General features: G+C 38.7%; 1 protein-coding gene across 2 annotated transcripts in view; it reads left to right on the top strand.

The window, feature by feature from the left end:
• The window catches only part of ABLIM2 (actin binding LIM protein family member 2), a 131,285-nt gene that overhangs the window by 64,789 nt on the left and 47,945 nt on the right, over positions 1 to 18,551 (top strand). For both annotated transcript variants that reach the window (XM_082281610.1, XM_082281609.1), the window contains exons 6-7: positions 571 to 664; positions 15,969 to 16,056. In XM_082281610.1, coding sequence (XP_082137736.1) covers positions 571 to 664; positions 15,969 to 16,056 — 182 coding nt within the window. The remainder of the gene's footprint in view (positions 1 to 570; positions 665 to 15,968; positions 16,057 to 18,551) is intronic.

Genomic DNA, 18,551 nt, shown 5'->3' with positions numbered 1-18,551 from the left:
ACACTGCTGCTCAGGCTGAATTCTTGTAGTCATTGCTGGCTTCTGTGGAGCACATTCCCAAGGTGTTTGATCCCTGGCTGTCTTTAAGCAAGTGCAGTCAAGAATGTCAGATTTAAATGTTTATCAAAACTTGGTTTACAGACAAGATATTTGAGAAATTACTCTCTGCAGTCTCAGCTAAAGGATTAGGTAACACATATATTGGATAATACATAAATTGAATGAATAAGATGATAAGAGGGGAAGACTAATATATAGAAATAACTATTTTTTCCACAGAGGGGGAGACATGTGGAATCAGTTAATGGGTAACACGATTAAACAGATGGTATGAGGGTCTCAGAGACGGAATGTTGTTACAGGTTTAGCAGCAAAGCAGAAAAGTGGTCCAAAATAGTTCAGTAACTATTCAGTTTTTTACAATGTTAATAAATATGAGGTACTTGGGAGGCAGGAAGGTCCATAAATACCCTATGAACTGTTGAAACATTGACAAATTTTAGATGCATAATCTAGTAAATGGTAAGCTTACATAAAGCAGCATCTGTATGATCTGTTGTTCTTCCCTAGGGATGGTGTTCCATACTGCGAAACGGACTACCATGCAAAGTTTGGTATCAGATGTGACAATTGTGAAAAGTACATCACAGGACGAGTGCTTGAGGTAGGGAGAAGCTGTCATTGAAGCACATCTTGAAGTGTTCAAAAAGAGTAGCTCTACTGGGTTTAGTCCTATGCTCACAAATGAGTGTTAATGCAACAGTTTAATGTTACTTTTATTAAATACCTGGAACTTTTTCTGTAATTGGGTTTTTTGTTTCTTCTGTTAATGATTTGGTAATATGCAGAGTCCCTAAATGGACAGTTATGGTACTGGAGAATGTTCAAGCAGCAGAGGTAATTAATGAATGTGTTATCAGGCATGTTTTAAAACTTGTGCTAAATTAATTTGTAATTTCTGCTTTTTGATTCTCTTTTATGTTCCCCAAAGATAGGATGAAGCTGTTGAAAAGTAAAATGAATGATTTGAACTGTGTTTTTGCACCCAGAAATGAGCTGTGTGGCAGAGATTTTTTGTGCTTGTTGTTCTAAGAAGCAGGAGGTTGTTTAGTGTAGGTGCATGTTTATGCATTATGCAAAAATTTCCATATAACTGACCCAGTGTCAGAAAGTAATATATTCCTTGGATCTGAATAGAATTTATCCTTATCCTTGTGTACTGTTATCCCATCAATGTCATTGATTATCTGCTTTTTCTTTCTGCTTTTCCCTGTATCTTGCAAAGTCCAAGCAGTACAAGCATTAGGAAGAGTTACTCAGTTCGCTCTTTGCATCAGCTAAGAAGGCCTGGAGAAGTCCCAAAGGACTTCCACCAGAGGAAGATGTGCTTGAGTCACACAAAGACTTAAGTGTCCAAGTGGTGGACAATTATAACTTGTTAGGAACTGACAAGCAAGTGTCCATACTAGATGAGAATCTGTATTGGATGGAATGATATGGTGTTAATGTTAGGCATGAGAGGCTTTTCCATTAAAAACTGTTTTTACGGACCTCTTCGAAAAGAGATTTCTAGAAGGGAATTTGAAAGAGTATAAAGAAAGCTTTCTCATTTTTTTGCACACTATTGTCTCAACTGGGAGAGGCAAAACAAAAGAAAACATCTTTAAACCATAAAAAGGTGACCAGTGAAAGCTGTTACATGTTTTCGGAGGTGTTAACCTTTGACACTGAATGAAAGGGAGTAGGAGGGGGTGGGAATTAAAGGTAAAGTTAAGGTAATTAAGGGAGAGATGAATGCAGAGAGAAGAGTTAAAGCTGTGGCAAATTTGGAATGCATTTAGAGAAGTTTACAAGGAGTGATTAATACCTCAGTATTAATAGGAGAAGAACAGAAGCTCCAGTTTCTGTACCGACTCTTGGCTGCACAGTACTGTGTTTTTCTGTCCTCGTTCTTGCCTTGAAATATGTGCAAAAATGCTCTTCTTATTAGGTAATATTTTACCTGCAGTGTAGTTAAACAATGGCATGTGGTGTGATGTGGTTAAGAACTGGGTCCTTCCTGTCTCTATGGGTAATAAAAAGAAAAAAAAAAGTTTTAGAGATCTGCATAGTAACAGTACCAAGTTTGATTTGTGGGGCCTGGGAGCACATGTGACTGTAGTTGATTCTTCTGACTGCTTGGTGAGAGTGTACTGAATAGAAGGCAGTTCCTTGTTTTTATTGTAGATGGGCCAGTAACAAACTTGGGAAAAGTTAATTTTTTAAAGATATTAAAGGAATTCTACTATGAGAGATTGAGTATGATGATTTCATGTGTGTGCCCCTCTCCTCTCCATTCCCCAGTGTTGGGCAGCTCTGTAGCACTGATTCTAATCTTGCTTTGGTATTGGTTCACACTGGAAGCTACTTTCATTGGTCTGTGACACTTAACTGTGGAAAAAATACTGATGCAAGATTCTGAAACCTTTGAAAAAAAATAGATGAGGAGAAAGGAGTGTCACAGTCTGTAAAAACACAGGAATGTCAGTATCAATGTGAAACAGGAAAGATAGGATGAAGTTAGGATGGAGCAGGAAATGGATTTGAATGGTTACAATGATATTAAATATCTCTGGAGACTTGTTATAACAACCTGGAAATTTTATAATCTGTAAACTTTTTTCTATAGGACTATACAAAACAATGTGCTGGTTTGTGTGCAACAAAGCTAATGAAGCTTGAATATGGGTGCATGTCACATGTGCATTCTGCTGTCACTGTAGGTCCTGTTCCTCATGACACCTCCCAAGATATCTGCTCCCATCCCCTCTGTTTTCCCATTACATATCCCAAGAGCTTTCTTTACATTCTCACCACCTGTTTACAAGCAGTGACTCACACTGTGAGCCTTCTTCCGTGGCGATCTGCCTGGGATTTCCGCAAGTCTTTGGAACTCTGTAAGGGATCACTTCAAACAGTCACGGAGTTTCGGTGTCACCGTGGAGAGCAGCTGGATGAGGAGGTAATGCCTCACTTCAGTAGGAAGCTAAACAAAAAGTCATGGCCTGAGCAGACAGATTTGAAGGGATGTGGAGACCGTGTCTGTAGCTAACGTGGTTAAAGCATTTGTTGTTTGTGTGCAGCAGATGGACTTGTTCAAAAGGCTTGGAACTGGGACTGATCTTTTCTCTCCCTCTGGTCTTGGTATTGAACTCGATGTGTGTTTGTCACCACCAGGCTCATTTATATGTTTGTATATCTCCTGGTCAGGAGGACAGAAAAAATACAAAGTAATCATGCCTGCTCTTTTGTTGTAGGACATGCTATTTGTGGAATTGTCTGGAATCCTGGCACATTTTTCAAAATGACAGTATTTCTTTTTACCATCTTGAATATTATCTGGAGAAACACAGAAATAATAGGGCAAATTGCTCTTAAAGTGAGGGGAAATCTTGACAGCAATACTTACTAGGCAGAGGAATACTCTCCCAAGGGACCTGCTGGAAACTATCACTTAGAAAGTCTTGTAACAAGATTGGACAAGGCACTGGAAAATCTTCCTTAGGGAACAGTCCTGCAATGACAAAGGGAGGGAATATATGACCTAATAGGATTTTTTCCATCTCTGATTTCTGTGCTAATGTCAGGAGGACAGCTGCTTCTACAATTATTCTGTGCCCAGATTTTATAATATTGTCTCCCTTTCCAACACTTGTTCATTTTAACTGTTTATTCAGCAGAAAGGAAGGGAGAGTCAACTAGTGTGAGTTACTGATAAGTTATAAAAATATGGCTGTTTTTGTAGGTTGTCAGCCAAATACAATGATGATTTAGATACTTAAATTCTTCTCTCAGCCCATTTTCTAAGGACCAGATTCATTCCATGTAGTAAATGGGCTTAAACACAGGATAGCTTTGTTTATAATTCCTTTCTTGTTTCTTTCTTCCCTCCAGTCCACCTTGGCTTGCACCCACTCTCCCAGGGAACTTGTACTGGAAAAGCTGTGAAAGGGGCTGAGTAGTAGTTCATTTATGAAGATGATAAATTCTTTGATTACTTTTAAAAGCAGTAGTTTTGCTGTTGTTTAAAAAAAAAAAAAAACCCAACCCTACCCACCAGTGCATTTATGGGCAAGATTTGCTTTGTTTGTGAAGCATACAGAGCACTCTTAAATGCAAATCAGCCCTCTCCTAGAAGTTGTTTTGTTTTATCCCTGACCATATATATTGATAAACCTGCCACCTTAAGTGAAGAGCAAGAGGTTGCTGGAGTTTACTTTAGTAGTTTGACTTAAAATGAAGTGTGACTGAAAACCTCTAGGGAGAGAAAGGGTTTATTTCAGTGCTTATGCTGTATCTCTGCTGCCAATCCTGCAATAGTTATGGTCATGCAATAACACACATTTTAAAATAACAAGCCATTGATTTTTATGACCAGCCATTTCCCTGTTGTCGTGTTGCAGTCTATTTCTGTACACTTAGCACTAAAAATATTTTTCTCCTTTTTTTCAATTACAAGCAGTAATTTATTAGTTAAAATTTCAACTTGTGGTAATGAACATATCCTAAAAAAAAAAGTGTAATTGTCTTTTTTTAAAAAAATATAGTATACTTCTTACAGCAATTCAGAGCCTGTTGCAAACCCCTTTCACTCAAGAAAACACTTTCCATTTGTTTCCTCATTTTTAATCAGTCTTCTAGCTGCGTTTTCCTGGGGGAGGCAGAGATGTGTTGTCTATCTCCCGGTCCTTCCCACATAGCAGGTTGTGTAAAAGGTTTGGAAAGCTGTTGAGGTGCATGGCAAAGCTGTGTGACAGCCAATGACTCCTCCTCATCCTCTCCTGGGAGGCATGTCTGGGTTTCCTTTACATCTGATCCTTAGAAATTTCATCTCAGTTCCAGCACCTCTCTATTTTAAAGTGGTACATGTGTAGTTAAAACTTCTTTGGATACAGATTGATTTTTAGCTTTTTAAAAATCTTCTCCCCTTTAATTGATGAATTCTAAGGAGAATTTATAGAGAGTAGTCTTAGTTCCTCTCAACTTTTTTTTTGCAAAACTGGATGAACCCAGTTCTCTCCTGCTCGTAAAGTCAGCTCCAGGCTTTTCTGGTGATGCTGGTGGACCTCCTCACTGTGGATTCCTAACTGGAACTGCCTTCTCTCAGTATGGATAAACACTGTACTCTACATATCTCCTCACCACTGTCTTGTGCAGTGATTGTAACCACTTCCACTCTTTCTAAAGAAAGTCCTTTCCTGGTATATCTCACACTGGTGCAATTTTTTTTCTCTGAGCTCTTTAACATTGACAGCCCATACCGAGATCCTACTTGGAGGGTGGTTCTCTTCACCTCTGTTTCAGCTGGTGGTTTCCAGCGTTGTTAGAGGAAGCCTCCATATCCAAAGATAACCTTTTGGGGATGTTTTAATGGTAAACACAATACAGGCTGTGAGGGGGTCACGACTGCTTGGATAGGCAACTTCATCCCATCGGTGGCCAAAATACCCCTCAGGGGTGTTTTCAGTACTTGACTTTTATCTACAGCTGTCCCATGATTCACAGCTACGTGACTGTGGTGTAAAGGTGTCTTACAAGTGCTGTTGAAAATCCCTTACAGCAGTTGGAACCATCTTTATGTTTGGTATCTGACATCCTAAGACAGCGGCACAGCACTCAGTTTATGTGGGGGAAGAAAGGGTTAACATTTTACTAGTTTACATGTGTGTGTAGATGTCTAGAAAAAAATAATCAATATATGTTTTTAAAATCTATTAATTACAACCATATATTATTTTGAAATAAGGAAACAAATGCAGTAGGCACTGGGCAGAAATGAGACTAGAAGTGTCAGTAATTTATATGTCAATTAAATGTCACTTATACCTCAGTGACTTATTAATTAAAGCATGAATCCTATTTTTCGTAGTTTGTTTTTTACTTTGCCCTAGGGCTGAGGTGATTTTGTTTGCAGCCACATCTACTTTGTAAATCGATTGCCTTTCCCTTTGCAAAAGTCTCAGGGATAGCAGAGACGATACTAATTCTCTGCAGCAGGGAGTACAAATTTCTGCCTGCAGTGTGGAAGAATGGTTCATTCTGCAATGTCTGTTACCCTGCTCTTTCATTAACAACAGGACCTACTGATGTGTGAAAGGTGCTTGAGCACCTTATTATGTAGGCATTAATAGTGAAACACACAATAAAGGCGGCTCTGTCTGTACGAGCGAAGGCTTCCCTGTGGCATGGGCAGCTTCGGGAAGGCTGTCAGAGCAGCAAAAGGATCCAAATGTCAGTGCTATCTTCGTTAGAAACTGCTCTCTGCGCCAGTTTTCTCCCTTCAACAGAGAAGAAAGAAAACTGTTGGAAAGACACATCTAAATAAATCAGCATTAGCTTTTGCAAAAGGAGACCATCTAAGGTAGGAAATGTTAACTAGCCCTTTCAGTAAATGATGTTTGCTGAGATGCAAGGCATTTTTCAGCTTGGGAATGGTCTCTGGTTTGATGCCACTTGCATTTATCTGGGGCTGCTGGCTTGCAAAGGCGGGTTAGTCATCAGTGCATTGTATCTGAATTTGGCTGGGTAAGTGTTGACAGTTGACCTAGACTTTCTGCTTTAAAGCAGGCATCATTAAAAATACTGTCAGCAAGCAAATAAATAGAAATGCAAATGCTTTTTTCCCATAGCTTTTAGCCTTTTCTGTAGCCCAGTTATATTGGTTTAGATTAATTCACCTCATCTTTCTCCCACTTTCAGCCTTTCCCTTTTTTAGTCACCTCTTCTCTTCGGAAATACGGGGCTACACCTATCTGTATTTATTATCTGAACGGCTAAAATCTCACAAATTGTTAATGTCAGGAGAAAACTATACATTAAACCAAACTCTTTGCATAGCTTTGTTCCTGTAAATAATTTGTTAGGTTTATTGAAGAGCACTTAGTACCATTTGATGATAGCTGAAGACTGTTAAATTTTTACCAAAGTAAGGGGTTCTGCAAACTATTTCTGAATAACAGAGAAAAGTTCAGGATTTGAGGGAAAGTGGTTGATAGAGAAGAAAGAATGACTATTGCAGGTTTTCTGGGAGTTTTTGAGTTTTTGTATTTCTTTTCTCAGCTGCTTACTTGCCTTTCTGTTGAGAATTCCTCCCACATGTATGGGAGAATCCTCAGTAGTGCTGCTGTGCATTTGTGCTTGTGTAGGTTTGTATGTGTAAGTTTTAGTGCATAGTTTAATTTTTGAGTCTGGCAGACACTTGTGGTGTCCACTGCTTTTCCTTATTATGCAAAAATGTAGTACCAGTTAACTATCTTAAATTATCTGAACTGATTAAAGGATCAAAGGAGTGATTCCAGTAGTCACCCTGATACCTCCTGAGCCTCAGACCTCAGCAGCACACAGTCTGCCGGTTACACTGCCTCTGTAAAGCCATGTGTTGCTGTGGTGATGCATTAATATCCAGTGCTATTTGCCAGCATTTGAGTGTTCTGACAGTGTGAAACATTGCACTTCATGGATGTCTTCAGTCCCTCATCCAATTACTTTGAGTACTCTTTCATTCCTGGTGGTCCTCTGACCCACGTCGGGGGAACGCTGCATCGCACAGCTCTGCACAGCCCCGGACCTCCCCTGGCCCAGTCAGCAGTACAAGCACCTGCCTCCAGCTCTCTCCTGTAACCATGGCAGTGGAGCAGCAGTAAGTGTGCTCAGTGACAATTGCCTTTGTTGATAAAGTATCTCCAGGAGGCTCTGGCCCATGTGAAAACAATTCAGCATGTCTGCTGATAGCAGGAGAGCAGCCTGTGACTCATTTCTTGTAGCTTTACAATTTTTTCATCCTACTAACCTTCAGCATTTTTTGTGCTTTTTCAGATTTCTTTTTTTCCCCCCAAAGTAAGGAATTCTGAATGGTACATTGAACTGGAAATATGTGGATTAAGTCTGAAAGTAGAAACTTCCTACTTTTAGGAAGGATTATTAACGTCAGTTCTGCATGTGACAGCAGCATTTCTAGTCCCAGCTAAATCTAGTGATCCAGAAGAGCAATCCTTATTCGGACACAGAATGAGAGACAGCTTCTGTTCTTAAATGTTTACAGCCCAGATCACCATGTTCAGAATGAAAAAGAGCTGTGCTGGCTTCATTTGATAAATCACACTGTTTCTCCAGGGCTGTTCCATGTTGGTTGAGCTTCATTCTTCCCGTCTGAAATGGGTGGGCTAAATGCACAGCTGCAACGTTGAAAATTAAAGGGAGTATGTCTGCAAATCATCTTTCTCCTTCTTCACTCCCTCTCCCCGATTAAGAGTTGGCATAAGAGAGAGCCAGCTGCAGCTTGTCTTGGCTGCTAGGTGGGCTTTAAGGAATGGGAGAGGAAAGTGGAAAAGAAATAAAGGAGATTTGTTGAGCAAATGGAAAACAGAAGCCTCTTCCAGTCTCAGTGGGTGGCAAGAAAAATTGCAAAGCTGAGAAGAAAAAGACAAGCAGATCACTCACTCCATAACAAAAACAACTGAGTGCAAAATCAGTGGTTTTAGGTATGACAGACCATTTTGGTTTACAAGACCATTTACCAGATTCTTTAGAAAAATATGCACTGTTGTCCTTTTCCAGATTTTACCTGATTGTGGCCGGGCTGAATTTGCTTCTGAGCCAGAACTTGTTTGCAGATGCCACAGAATGAGATTACAGTTGTAATAGTGCAATTTTTCCTTCTATTATTTCTTTTTGCTCAATTTGCAGTTTTTTAATTACTTCTGTTTTATTTTCTCCCACAACCATTAGAAGCTTCTTCTTCTGAGAGTCCAGTAGTATAGTAAGTTGTTGTCATTCTGAGATAAATGCTCCTGTTGGTGCATTTGATCTGCACCTTATACCTGGAAGAATAAAGAGCATGTGGGAAGCAGTTAAAATGACTCAAATGTGGGTGGGAATTCTCAAGGCTCTGCAAAGCAAAGCAGGATGAGCCAGAACCAAGAAAACATGAAATAACTGTGCATGTGAGATTGCTAAAGCTATAAGTAATGCTGCAGGTGCATGTAGTGAACATTTCATGTGACTGTTTCTTGGCATCCAGTAGGATCATAAATGAATCCAGTAAGGAGAAGGTGAGGAGAATGATTGATACAAAACATTACACTGCATTTACAGTGGTGTAAATCCTGATGAAAACAGTTCATTTGCCCTGGCATGCTGTTGAAGTGACTCAGTGGTGAGTCAGGTCACTGTGACTAAGAGAATTAGTAAGAGTTTTTCTCCACAGAATTCTGTCTTTAACTTCTGGCTGTCACACTTTTTTCTTCTCAACACTGTTGTATGACATAAATAATAGATATTTTGCTAAATACCTCTGCCTTGACAATGTTGCCTGTCCCTTCACAGCCAGTAGATGATATGACAGCTGTTTACTAACTTAACCATTACTGTATGTAACTATTACTGAGTAATTCTTCAGGTCCTTCTGTTGCATATGCAAAACTCTGGCTTTGCTAGAAATGTGAATGGAGATTTTATGTTATTCCTCTTAAAGCTGGTAACTGAGCACAGTGTTCTATTCCAAACACAAAGGTTATTTTCTGAATAGCATCACTCTAATTTGAAAATACTCTTTAGAATTCAGTTTATGGAGGCCAATATTGTGCTTGTAATATGTCACTATGTGGATGCAGTGGCAGTTATCAGTGTGTGCATTCATTGATAGCACTTGATGGTGCAGTGCTTTGCATCTTCTTCATGGAATTCCTGAGAGAAAGACGGACAAACATCTGAGCCCTAGATTGTACACAGCCTTTTGGATTAAATGCATGCTGTGCAATGTGGGTTGAAGTGCTGGCCAAGAGCAGGAGGGTTGTATTAACTTGTGGGAATAAGCAAGAACAACCCCTTATTGGGTTTGCCTAATGGGTGGAATAACTTGATAGGAAAATCTTCTAAGCCTGTTCTGTGCTGTTAGGTCAGAGAGTTATTAGATAAAATGTAATGTAGTTCTGGGAGCAGGAATTAAAACCTTATCTCAGCCAAGTCAGGGAAATGCATTTACTTACAGAAATTGTGATTTTGCTTTCACAAACCAATGCAGTGACTGATTGGGCTATTTAACAAAAAAAAAATGCTGTATCTCATTCAAAAACCTTATTAAATTAAAAAAAATCTGGAGTTCCTTTTTATACTTTTGCTTCTTTATCAGTTTCCTGTACATTTCTGGCACCTAAGAAAATGTACAATTCATTCACATAATGGCTTAATATCTCGGTAAAAACAATCATTTGGGGGATGAATGGAGAAGTATAAACAGGATGAATTAAATAGCCACTAAAGGAGTTCAGTGGTTTTCCACCCTTTTTATTTATATACTTAGAAAAAAAGTATTCCCAGTGAAAGCACATGCTCCTTAATGTTGAGTTTAAAATGATAGATAATGAAGCAGATATGAAATGATAGGTAATGGGAGCAGAACAGAGCCAGCAGATCTCTAAGGAAATCTTCCACAAAGTGCTAGAACTAGCAAGGGGATTTTGGTGGAGGACTGCCATGATAGTTGACAGGCTGGAGCATGTATCCTGAGTAGATGCTCAGGGAGCTGAACTTGTTCAGCGTAGGAAAGTGACAGCTTTAGTGGGATTTAATAGTAGTGTTGCCATACCTATGAGGAGGCCCTAGAGGATGTGGAGACAAGCACCTTCCTGGGACACATGGTGGGAGGGCAGGAGACACCTGTCATAAATTTAAAGAAGGGAGGTTCTGACTGGATAAAAAGGAAAAAAAAAAAAATCACTAAGAATAACTAACCACTGGAGAAATATTCTCAGAGGTTTTCAGTATTCAGCTGAAGAAATTCCTGAGCAGAATGATCTGAATTGAGCATCAACCCTGCTTTGAGCAGGAGGTTGGATTAGATGACTTCCTGAGGTCCTTCCCAACCTGAATTATTCTGTCATTATGTGGTCACTTACACACTTCCTGGCTTTAAAATGAATTCTGTTTCTGTTGGCTGTACTATGAAGTTTACCTGAAGGAATCTCAGTGGCCTTTAATGAACAAATGGGAATGTCCACATGAATAGAAATTACTCAGAAAATGGAGACAAAATATAGGAAAAAAAATAATTTATTGTCTAATCAAAGTTTTACCCTTTCACCCATCCCTACACTGCCTAAGTACTTTTCACCTTCCCATCCCATACAAATAGTACCTTCCCTCCATGTGAAAAGCAACAGTAGTCAAGTCATATGTCTTTTATAAGGTCCTTAATCCTTCATTTCAGGTTGAGAAGCTGCCTGATGGAAGGGCTTATTGACTGTTGGTGGTTTTGTGCTTTACTCTGTTTCCCTTTGCTTGGACAGGTGGTTGTCTGGTGATGACGCAACTCTTCAACAAATTTGTTCCGTGTGAAAAGCTTTGAACTAAGAATGCTTTATACCAGTCTTCTGTGGGCTTTGTTTGTGGGTCAGGCAGCTGCACCATGCCTTGGCATACCCACCAGCTCAGTGTTTTGTAGGCTGTTTTTCATTATTTCTATTCAGGGTAAGATACAGTTAGGAACTGATTTAGAGATTGGAGTATGAGGTTAGCAGGATCTACCTCATTAGATAACACTTAATGGTAATGAGGAACTATTATAGCAACTATATTGTATTATACACTTAAAATGGAAAATATGCTTTGATATGATTGAATCATTGCAGCAATCTAACCTTTTGTCACTTCCACAAACTCTTTACTCCCAGCAATAAAAGATGGCAGTCATCACTATGCATTTTGATAACAAGATAGATTTTTTTTTTATTGTTACTATTTTTTATTTTTACAGGAGAAAATTTACTGATAGCTTTTAATTCTCAGTAAAAGAATCAGATAGTTATACATTTATCTAATATATTAAACTATTTTCTGTACTATCTGTCTTGCCTTTACAAATTACTTCATTGAGTAATGCAGTGAGATAGGATGTATTTAGACTTTAGTGATGAATCAGACATCAGAAATCTTGAGTCTTCATTCTAGGACTCAGCTCACGCTCTGAGCTTTAGGCTGCTCAATCTCTCGTGTCAATCCACAAGCAGTTGTTGCTCATCAACTGCAGTAAAAAATTATATCAATCACACTTCTAGAAACAGCATGAGAAGCTAGACAAGCAATGTCATTGTGATAGAGTTGCAATTATTGTACATATCATCTTTTATATATTCTACCACTTCATCATTTATTGCAGCTATAGCCAGAAAACGAGCAGAGTTTTTTGCTGAGCTGTCTGCAATAATGTAATACATTTTTCCTGAGTGATGACAGCTAATTTAAAACTCCACCTTAACTAGTTAAGGGTATTCCTTTTGGTATGATTTACTCTAGTTTTGCTAGCTTTGCATGTTTTCAAGGCCTGGTGATCATACTGCTCTGAAGACTTTCCAGTAACACCCCTTACTGTCTTCAAATTGTGCTTTGAATGATGCAATTCACAGTAGTCACATCAGGTTTATTACTCTTTTACCTAGTTCAAGCCCTCAAGTTACAAGAAATGAGAAAAGGTGGTTGTATGCACTTTGTTGCAGAGCTTTCTGGTCCTGTTTTGAGTGAAGCATGGGTTTGTCTATTGGTGTGCTGTGGGACAAGTAGCAGCACTGTGATGGTCCCTGTGCTCAGGGCAAGGATTGCAGGAGGTCCTTGGCTCCCCTGGTAAAACATTCCTCATGTTAATTAGCCCAGAAGGCTCTTCCTTCTCTTCAGAGGAGACTTTTCATTCAAAAGGGAAAGAAGTAGCTCATAATGCTTTGTCTCAGAGTGTTGAGGACTCTTTTGACTCAACTTTAAATTACACACTAAGAGTGTGACTTGGTGGTTATGGAAAGCTGGTGCATAGTCACTTGAAGAGAAATTAAATTGTTGCTAATGTTATGTGTTACTAAGGACATGCTTTGCTATTCAGGTTTGAGGTAATCTCTGCTGAAAATTAGTCTTCAAGTTGATCTTTACAGTAATACTATCTTCACATCTGGATTCCTGGGCACAAAGACTGGTGCAGTCTTGAAGCAAATGTAGGACATTGAGGAGGTTTTTTACAATCTACCACTTGAACCATAAGAGATCTCTCAGAAATTAATGTCGCTTCTTCTGTGCTGTGTGTGTATTGGTATTTTATTAAACACTGAGACAACAATCTGTCAAACTAAGCTTTCAAACTGTGCAAAGAAGTAACCATATGGTTAGGAATTTATTTGCTGCATTGAACTACCTCACATCAATATAAGCAAGAAGAGAAAAAATGGTGAGACCTTTATTACAACTAAGCCAAAACCATACAATATTTGCTTCCCTAAGCTTATAAAATATCTGGGTTCTGCTGGAACCAATTATTCATCAGTGAGACCAAGAAATCAGTGAGACCCTGAAATTGAAGGGACAGGAGAAAGGGGCAGTGATGAAAGCTTCCTTGGCATTCACCCAAGGGACTCCATGATTGAGACTCAGGTCCGGGGTTTGAATATAATTTATGATATCTGATCAGGGTAGCTGCATATACATATCAATAAATAGTGTTAGTTAATTCCTGCATCAGCTGCCTAGCCTCAGATTCAGATGGCACCTCTCATTTAGAAACACGGTGTGGTCTGTTTTAACTACTTCCAAGTGATGAAGAGTCTGCTATGTCTTGTCTTCTGTGCTTTGATTAGAAGAACAAAAAAAAAATTGAAAAGGGGTGACAAAAGCTACTGTCAGCACTTAGACTTATATGAAAATGTTTGAGTTTGTCCCATTTTAATTCAGAGATAATTATGCAAAATCCATTGGAGTTCTCCTGGTGTGATCATCAGCAAAAGGATCACTACACTTTTCTCCCCTAATTTTTCTGTTATAGTTGTGTCTAATTATAAAAGAGGTCTCTCTGTGCCATTCTATACCTGGCTGATATTACTGACTATGCAAAGTGAAGTAAAATTACATATTTGCTTGTACTGTTAAATTTGGGGAAATAGACTTTATTCCGTGATGCATTGAGGTTATCTGAGAATTTGTCCTGGCAGTTTATTTTAGCAAAGAAGTCATTGCATTCCCTTAGGGAATGTTAGCCTGGGAATTGTATCAGTTGTGCTAAATCAGTTGAGTTATTGAGGCTATGCATTGCATTAGCAACACTTGTGCAGTACAAACCTTCCAAGGGAAATGGTACTTCTTTTCAGTTTGATATGCCAAACGTAAGTTTATCTGTTGATAATTAAATACCCTCTGTGCTTAAACACCTGCACTAAGGCAGGCAATTTTAAACCTGAAATTTGAGCTCAATACTGATACTTTGTGGTCTGGAACTTTAAAGGTGTAATCACAGATAGTAGTGACCATCTTCTAAAGTTGCAAAAATCACTCTGAAATCTGCACAAATGACACCATAAAAAGAGTAAACTGAAGCATAGCTGCTTGCAAAATGACAGTTGTGATGTGATATGTTGCTCTTCTTTATTGCCAATCTGAAATGCTGCAGCAGGTTTTCAGGAGTGAATCAAGTTAACACTGATGGAGTAAAACCAGAGATTCGTTAACCTGGATTTACTTCATTCGTATGATTCTTATTGTGGATGGCAAAATAGCCCCCATACACAGATGACATTCTTTAATATAAATACATCTGAAAGCTTTGAAATTTAGGGAATGAGAAAGAGTTAGAAAAGTCACCCTTGTAGTACCAGGGATAAATTTCTAGACGGATAGCAGGGGGATTTACAGTGCAGTGCTGTGAGAACCTATTTATGTGCTGAAGGCAGTGGGGCAATGCTTGGTAGTAGCTTCTTAAAGGCACACACAGTCCTAGTAGCACTTTCAATATTTTTCAGATAAGCAGGTTATGAGACATTCTACATGGACTGAAGTTTGCATATTTTTAACTTCAGGGGAATTTCTGCTGAAGTCAGGCTTAGCTTAAGTTAAACCTAGTTTACTTTAGCTCTAAGCTGTAGAGTTACTCGGTCTCCTGGCTTTTGTTCCCAGTGGAAATGGCATTGACCTCAAGTCATTTAAACCGTGGGCAATTCTGTCTAGCATGGAAGTGTGGGGTCAAAAAGGAAAAAGGAGATGCCAAGATCTGGCTTTCAGTTCTGTAAGGATTTTGAAGGGTGAGGAGTGCTGGGAGCATGTGCAAGCAGTGTCTTTAGGATGCCAGACTCTGTTCTGTGAGTGCCATCTGAAAGATGGGGTGGAAGTGCAGCTTGGAGGGACTGGCCCATGTTGTTCACTCAGCAGAGCACAATTCCCTGCTATTTTTGTCACTGGCTCAAGCCAATATTGCAGGTAATTGAGAATTTAAATATATGAAAATTGTTAAGTTACTAAGTAGTTCTGAGCAAATTGAGGGCTCAGTTCTGTTCTCATTGCAGTCAGTGAAAATGGTGGTATTAAATTATGTGGATTCATCTCTGAACAGATGGCAAAACTCTTGGCCTGTCTGTGTCATTGCACATTACCCAAAGCTGCCTGCTCTGAACTTACATTCCTATAGGCAGGCTACACACGTTCCTCATGGAAACTCTTTAGTACAAGTTACCTGCAAGTTACACTTTCAAAGCAGCTACAAACATTCCTTGCACTGTATGGTTCTTGCTGAGCATTAAGATTATGTATTCAGTTGAAGCATGATGAACATATGGTTGAGTTGCAGTCCGTGCTCAAGTTTATGACCTCCCAAATTCCTTGTGCAGGTAAGTCCTAAGCTACCCTGCACTTGGTTTACAGGGAAAATGTGTTCATTGCGTAAATTTGTTTCGGTCCTGTAAATTCAGAGACTAACTATTGCACATCAACTTTGTTTTGTTTTGTGTAGGCAGGACCATAATTACATTTTAAATCATGAATTGTGTAGAATGAGAAGTTGACACTGTGGTTATAGGAGAGTGTTGAACTAATTGCCATTAACTAATTAAATTAATCATGTTCAAGAGAATGAAAGAAAAACTGCTCAACTGATTAATATGCTTAATCATCTGTACCTTCTTTCCAAACAGGCAGGAGAAAAGCATTATCACCCAACCTGCGCACGATGTGTCAGGTGCAATCAGATGTTTGCAGAAGGAGAAGAAATGTATCTTCAAGGTAAATCAAACAAACAAAAAATAAAACAGTTCCACTTGGCTCTCTTGCCCATACCTGCTTGCCCACACCACAGGCTTGCACAGGAGAAATTCAGTGTTACAGAAGGACTTGTGCAATACAATATGCAGTGGGAAAAAATGTCATTTAACATAGATATGCACTGAAATCCTTCATATGTAGCAACTTTTAGCTCTACTAAACTGATCTAAGAAAACTGCCTGTGCAGTTAAATACAGGGGCAAACACCAGAGAAAATGAAGGCTTTTGTATATGTGTTTTACTGGCAGTATCTTTTCAAAGGAAAACGGAAAAGAGAAACTTGGTAGGATGTGGGAACTGCAAGGCTGGTGTATTATCCTAAAATCACGTGCATGCCCAGATCTGTGTTTACAACTTTGCAATTGTCCATGGTTTTCTAGAAGTGTACTTTGAAATTTTTCCTTAAGCTGGAAAAGTTAGACTCTATTTAAAACACAACAGTGGTCTCAGTAAGATCTAATTATGGTTTAGTACTTTATTTAAAATGACTATTTTATTGTCACTTTGGTTTGCAACAAGAACTAGCTCATTAAAAGACATAGTGGTACTTGTCTGGGCTCATGAATTCTCCCTCAGGAGCCAGAAAATGCTGTTATTCTTCCAACTGAGAAGGATCTTAGCAGTACTAAAATCCCATGTGAAATCAATGCGTTGAACAAAGTATATCAGACTACAAAAATGTTTCTAGATTTCAAACCCTCTGAAACTCATTTGCAAATCAATCTTCTCTTTCAGTTCCATTTGTTGTAAGGGTAGCTATTTGTTAGGGTTTGTTCTGGTTATTAGTTCAAATAATAGCAAGGTATGCTCAGGTTCTGTTAATTTGGATCCATCTTACTGTATTTTCTGACGCATGGAATGTTCATACCAGCTTACTGGCATGCCCTTTTTATCTTCACATGGAGAGCAGTTTCCATTAGAAGCTGGTGTTATTGCCATGAAAGATCTGTGATTTGGACTGCCTAACCTGTTAGATAATAAAAAATGTCAGAGCCCAGGGTTTTATAATGTGTTCTTCATCCTCTTAATAAACTACGGTAAAGTTCCTTTGGGTGTTGCATGTTCCTTAGCAGAAATTTTCAGTGGTCATCCAACAGACAAGTTTTGGGAAAGGACTTTTTTTCTTCAGTGTGAAAAAGTTTCCCAGCCAGTGATGCTTGGCTATAGACAGGAGTAGTTAAAAAAAAAAAAAAAAAAAAAAGTGAGCTAAATACTTCTTAAATCAACTGGGATAATTTGCAGCAATTAATGAGACAAGTGTGGCAAGCTCAAACCCACTTGTGAGTAGAAGATAACTTAGCATTAAATTTAAAGGTGCTATAAAAATGATTCTTACTTGTTCAGTAACAAAAAAATCAGTAACTTAGTAAACATAATTTATCTGGTCTGTACTTATAGGTACTCTTTTACTGCAAGAGTCTGGGTTCATCTGGGTTATTTTTGTGAAATAAATTCTAATGATCTCCATCTGTCTTCTGGGAAATAGGCTTTCTGTTTCTATCTTGTTTCCAAAATCCACTAGTTAGAAAACTATCAAACCGCTGTGAAAACAAAGCATTTCCAATTATTCTTCTTGGTGCTCTCCACCCAGTATAAACATTAAATATTTATTACACAAAGGTTCTCAACTTCCCATTTAGTCAGGCAGAAGTTGCAGTGCACTCATATTATTTAACTGTGGGGAGCTTTAATTTGTGGCTTGTCTGAGTTCAGACTGGAATACATGTAAAGGTTAGTATTAAAACTTAAAAATAATTATTTTATTTTATATCACTATACACATTCCACTTCCACTGAATGCTATTTCAAACTTCATGTTCAACTTATTTTAAATACTATTTCCTTTGTGACTAGCACAAAACTATTCGAGTTTCTATCTCACACTCATGGTTTACTTACATATCTTCAAGATCCTTGTTTCAATACCTGTATGCAATAGAGAATTGGTTCATTCTGTATCTCCTGCTTCTTCCAGGATGGATATTCCCCTGAATTTATGCAGTTCCTTGGTATTTGACTTACAAGAGACAAACATATAGGAAGTGCAAGATCAGAACAGTGAATAAGTCATAGACAGACTGGATTTTCAGCTAGGGTTACATGGCACAGTGCTATTCCATCCCACCACAGTGTGCTACTGTGTATGACTTGAGCCAGACTATTACAAGAATATGTATTGTAAGAGTGCAGGAAATTCTAACTTTATATAAAGAAAAAAATTACCATAAGAGTGAAACAGGTTGCTCAGAGATGCTGTAGGTTCTCCATCCTTGGAGATAGGCAGAGCCCAGCCAGACATCACCCTGCCTGCTGTTATGGGACCTGCCCTGAGCAGGAGGCTGGACTGGAGGAGCTCCAGAGATCCCGTAGCACACTTCTTAGGACTCAGATTTTGATGGTGATCTCCCATATTGAAGCACATGGATCTTTCTGAAATCTTTTAAATGTTTGTGATC

Source organism: Coloeus monedula, assembly GCF_965178545.1.
Source record: "Coloeus monedula genome assembly, chromosome: 5".
NCBI classification, from domain to species: domain Eukaryota; kingdom Metazoa; phylum Chordata; class Aves; order Passeriformes; family Corvidae; genus Coloeus; species Coloeus monedula.
The sequence above is the reverse complement of the archived record's forward strand: the minus strand, read 5'-3'. Positions and strand labels throughout refer to the sequence as shown.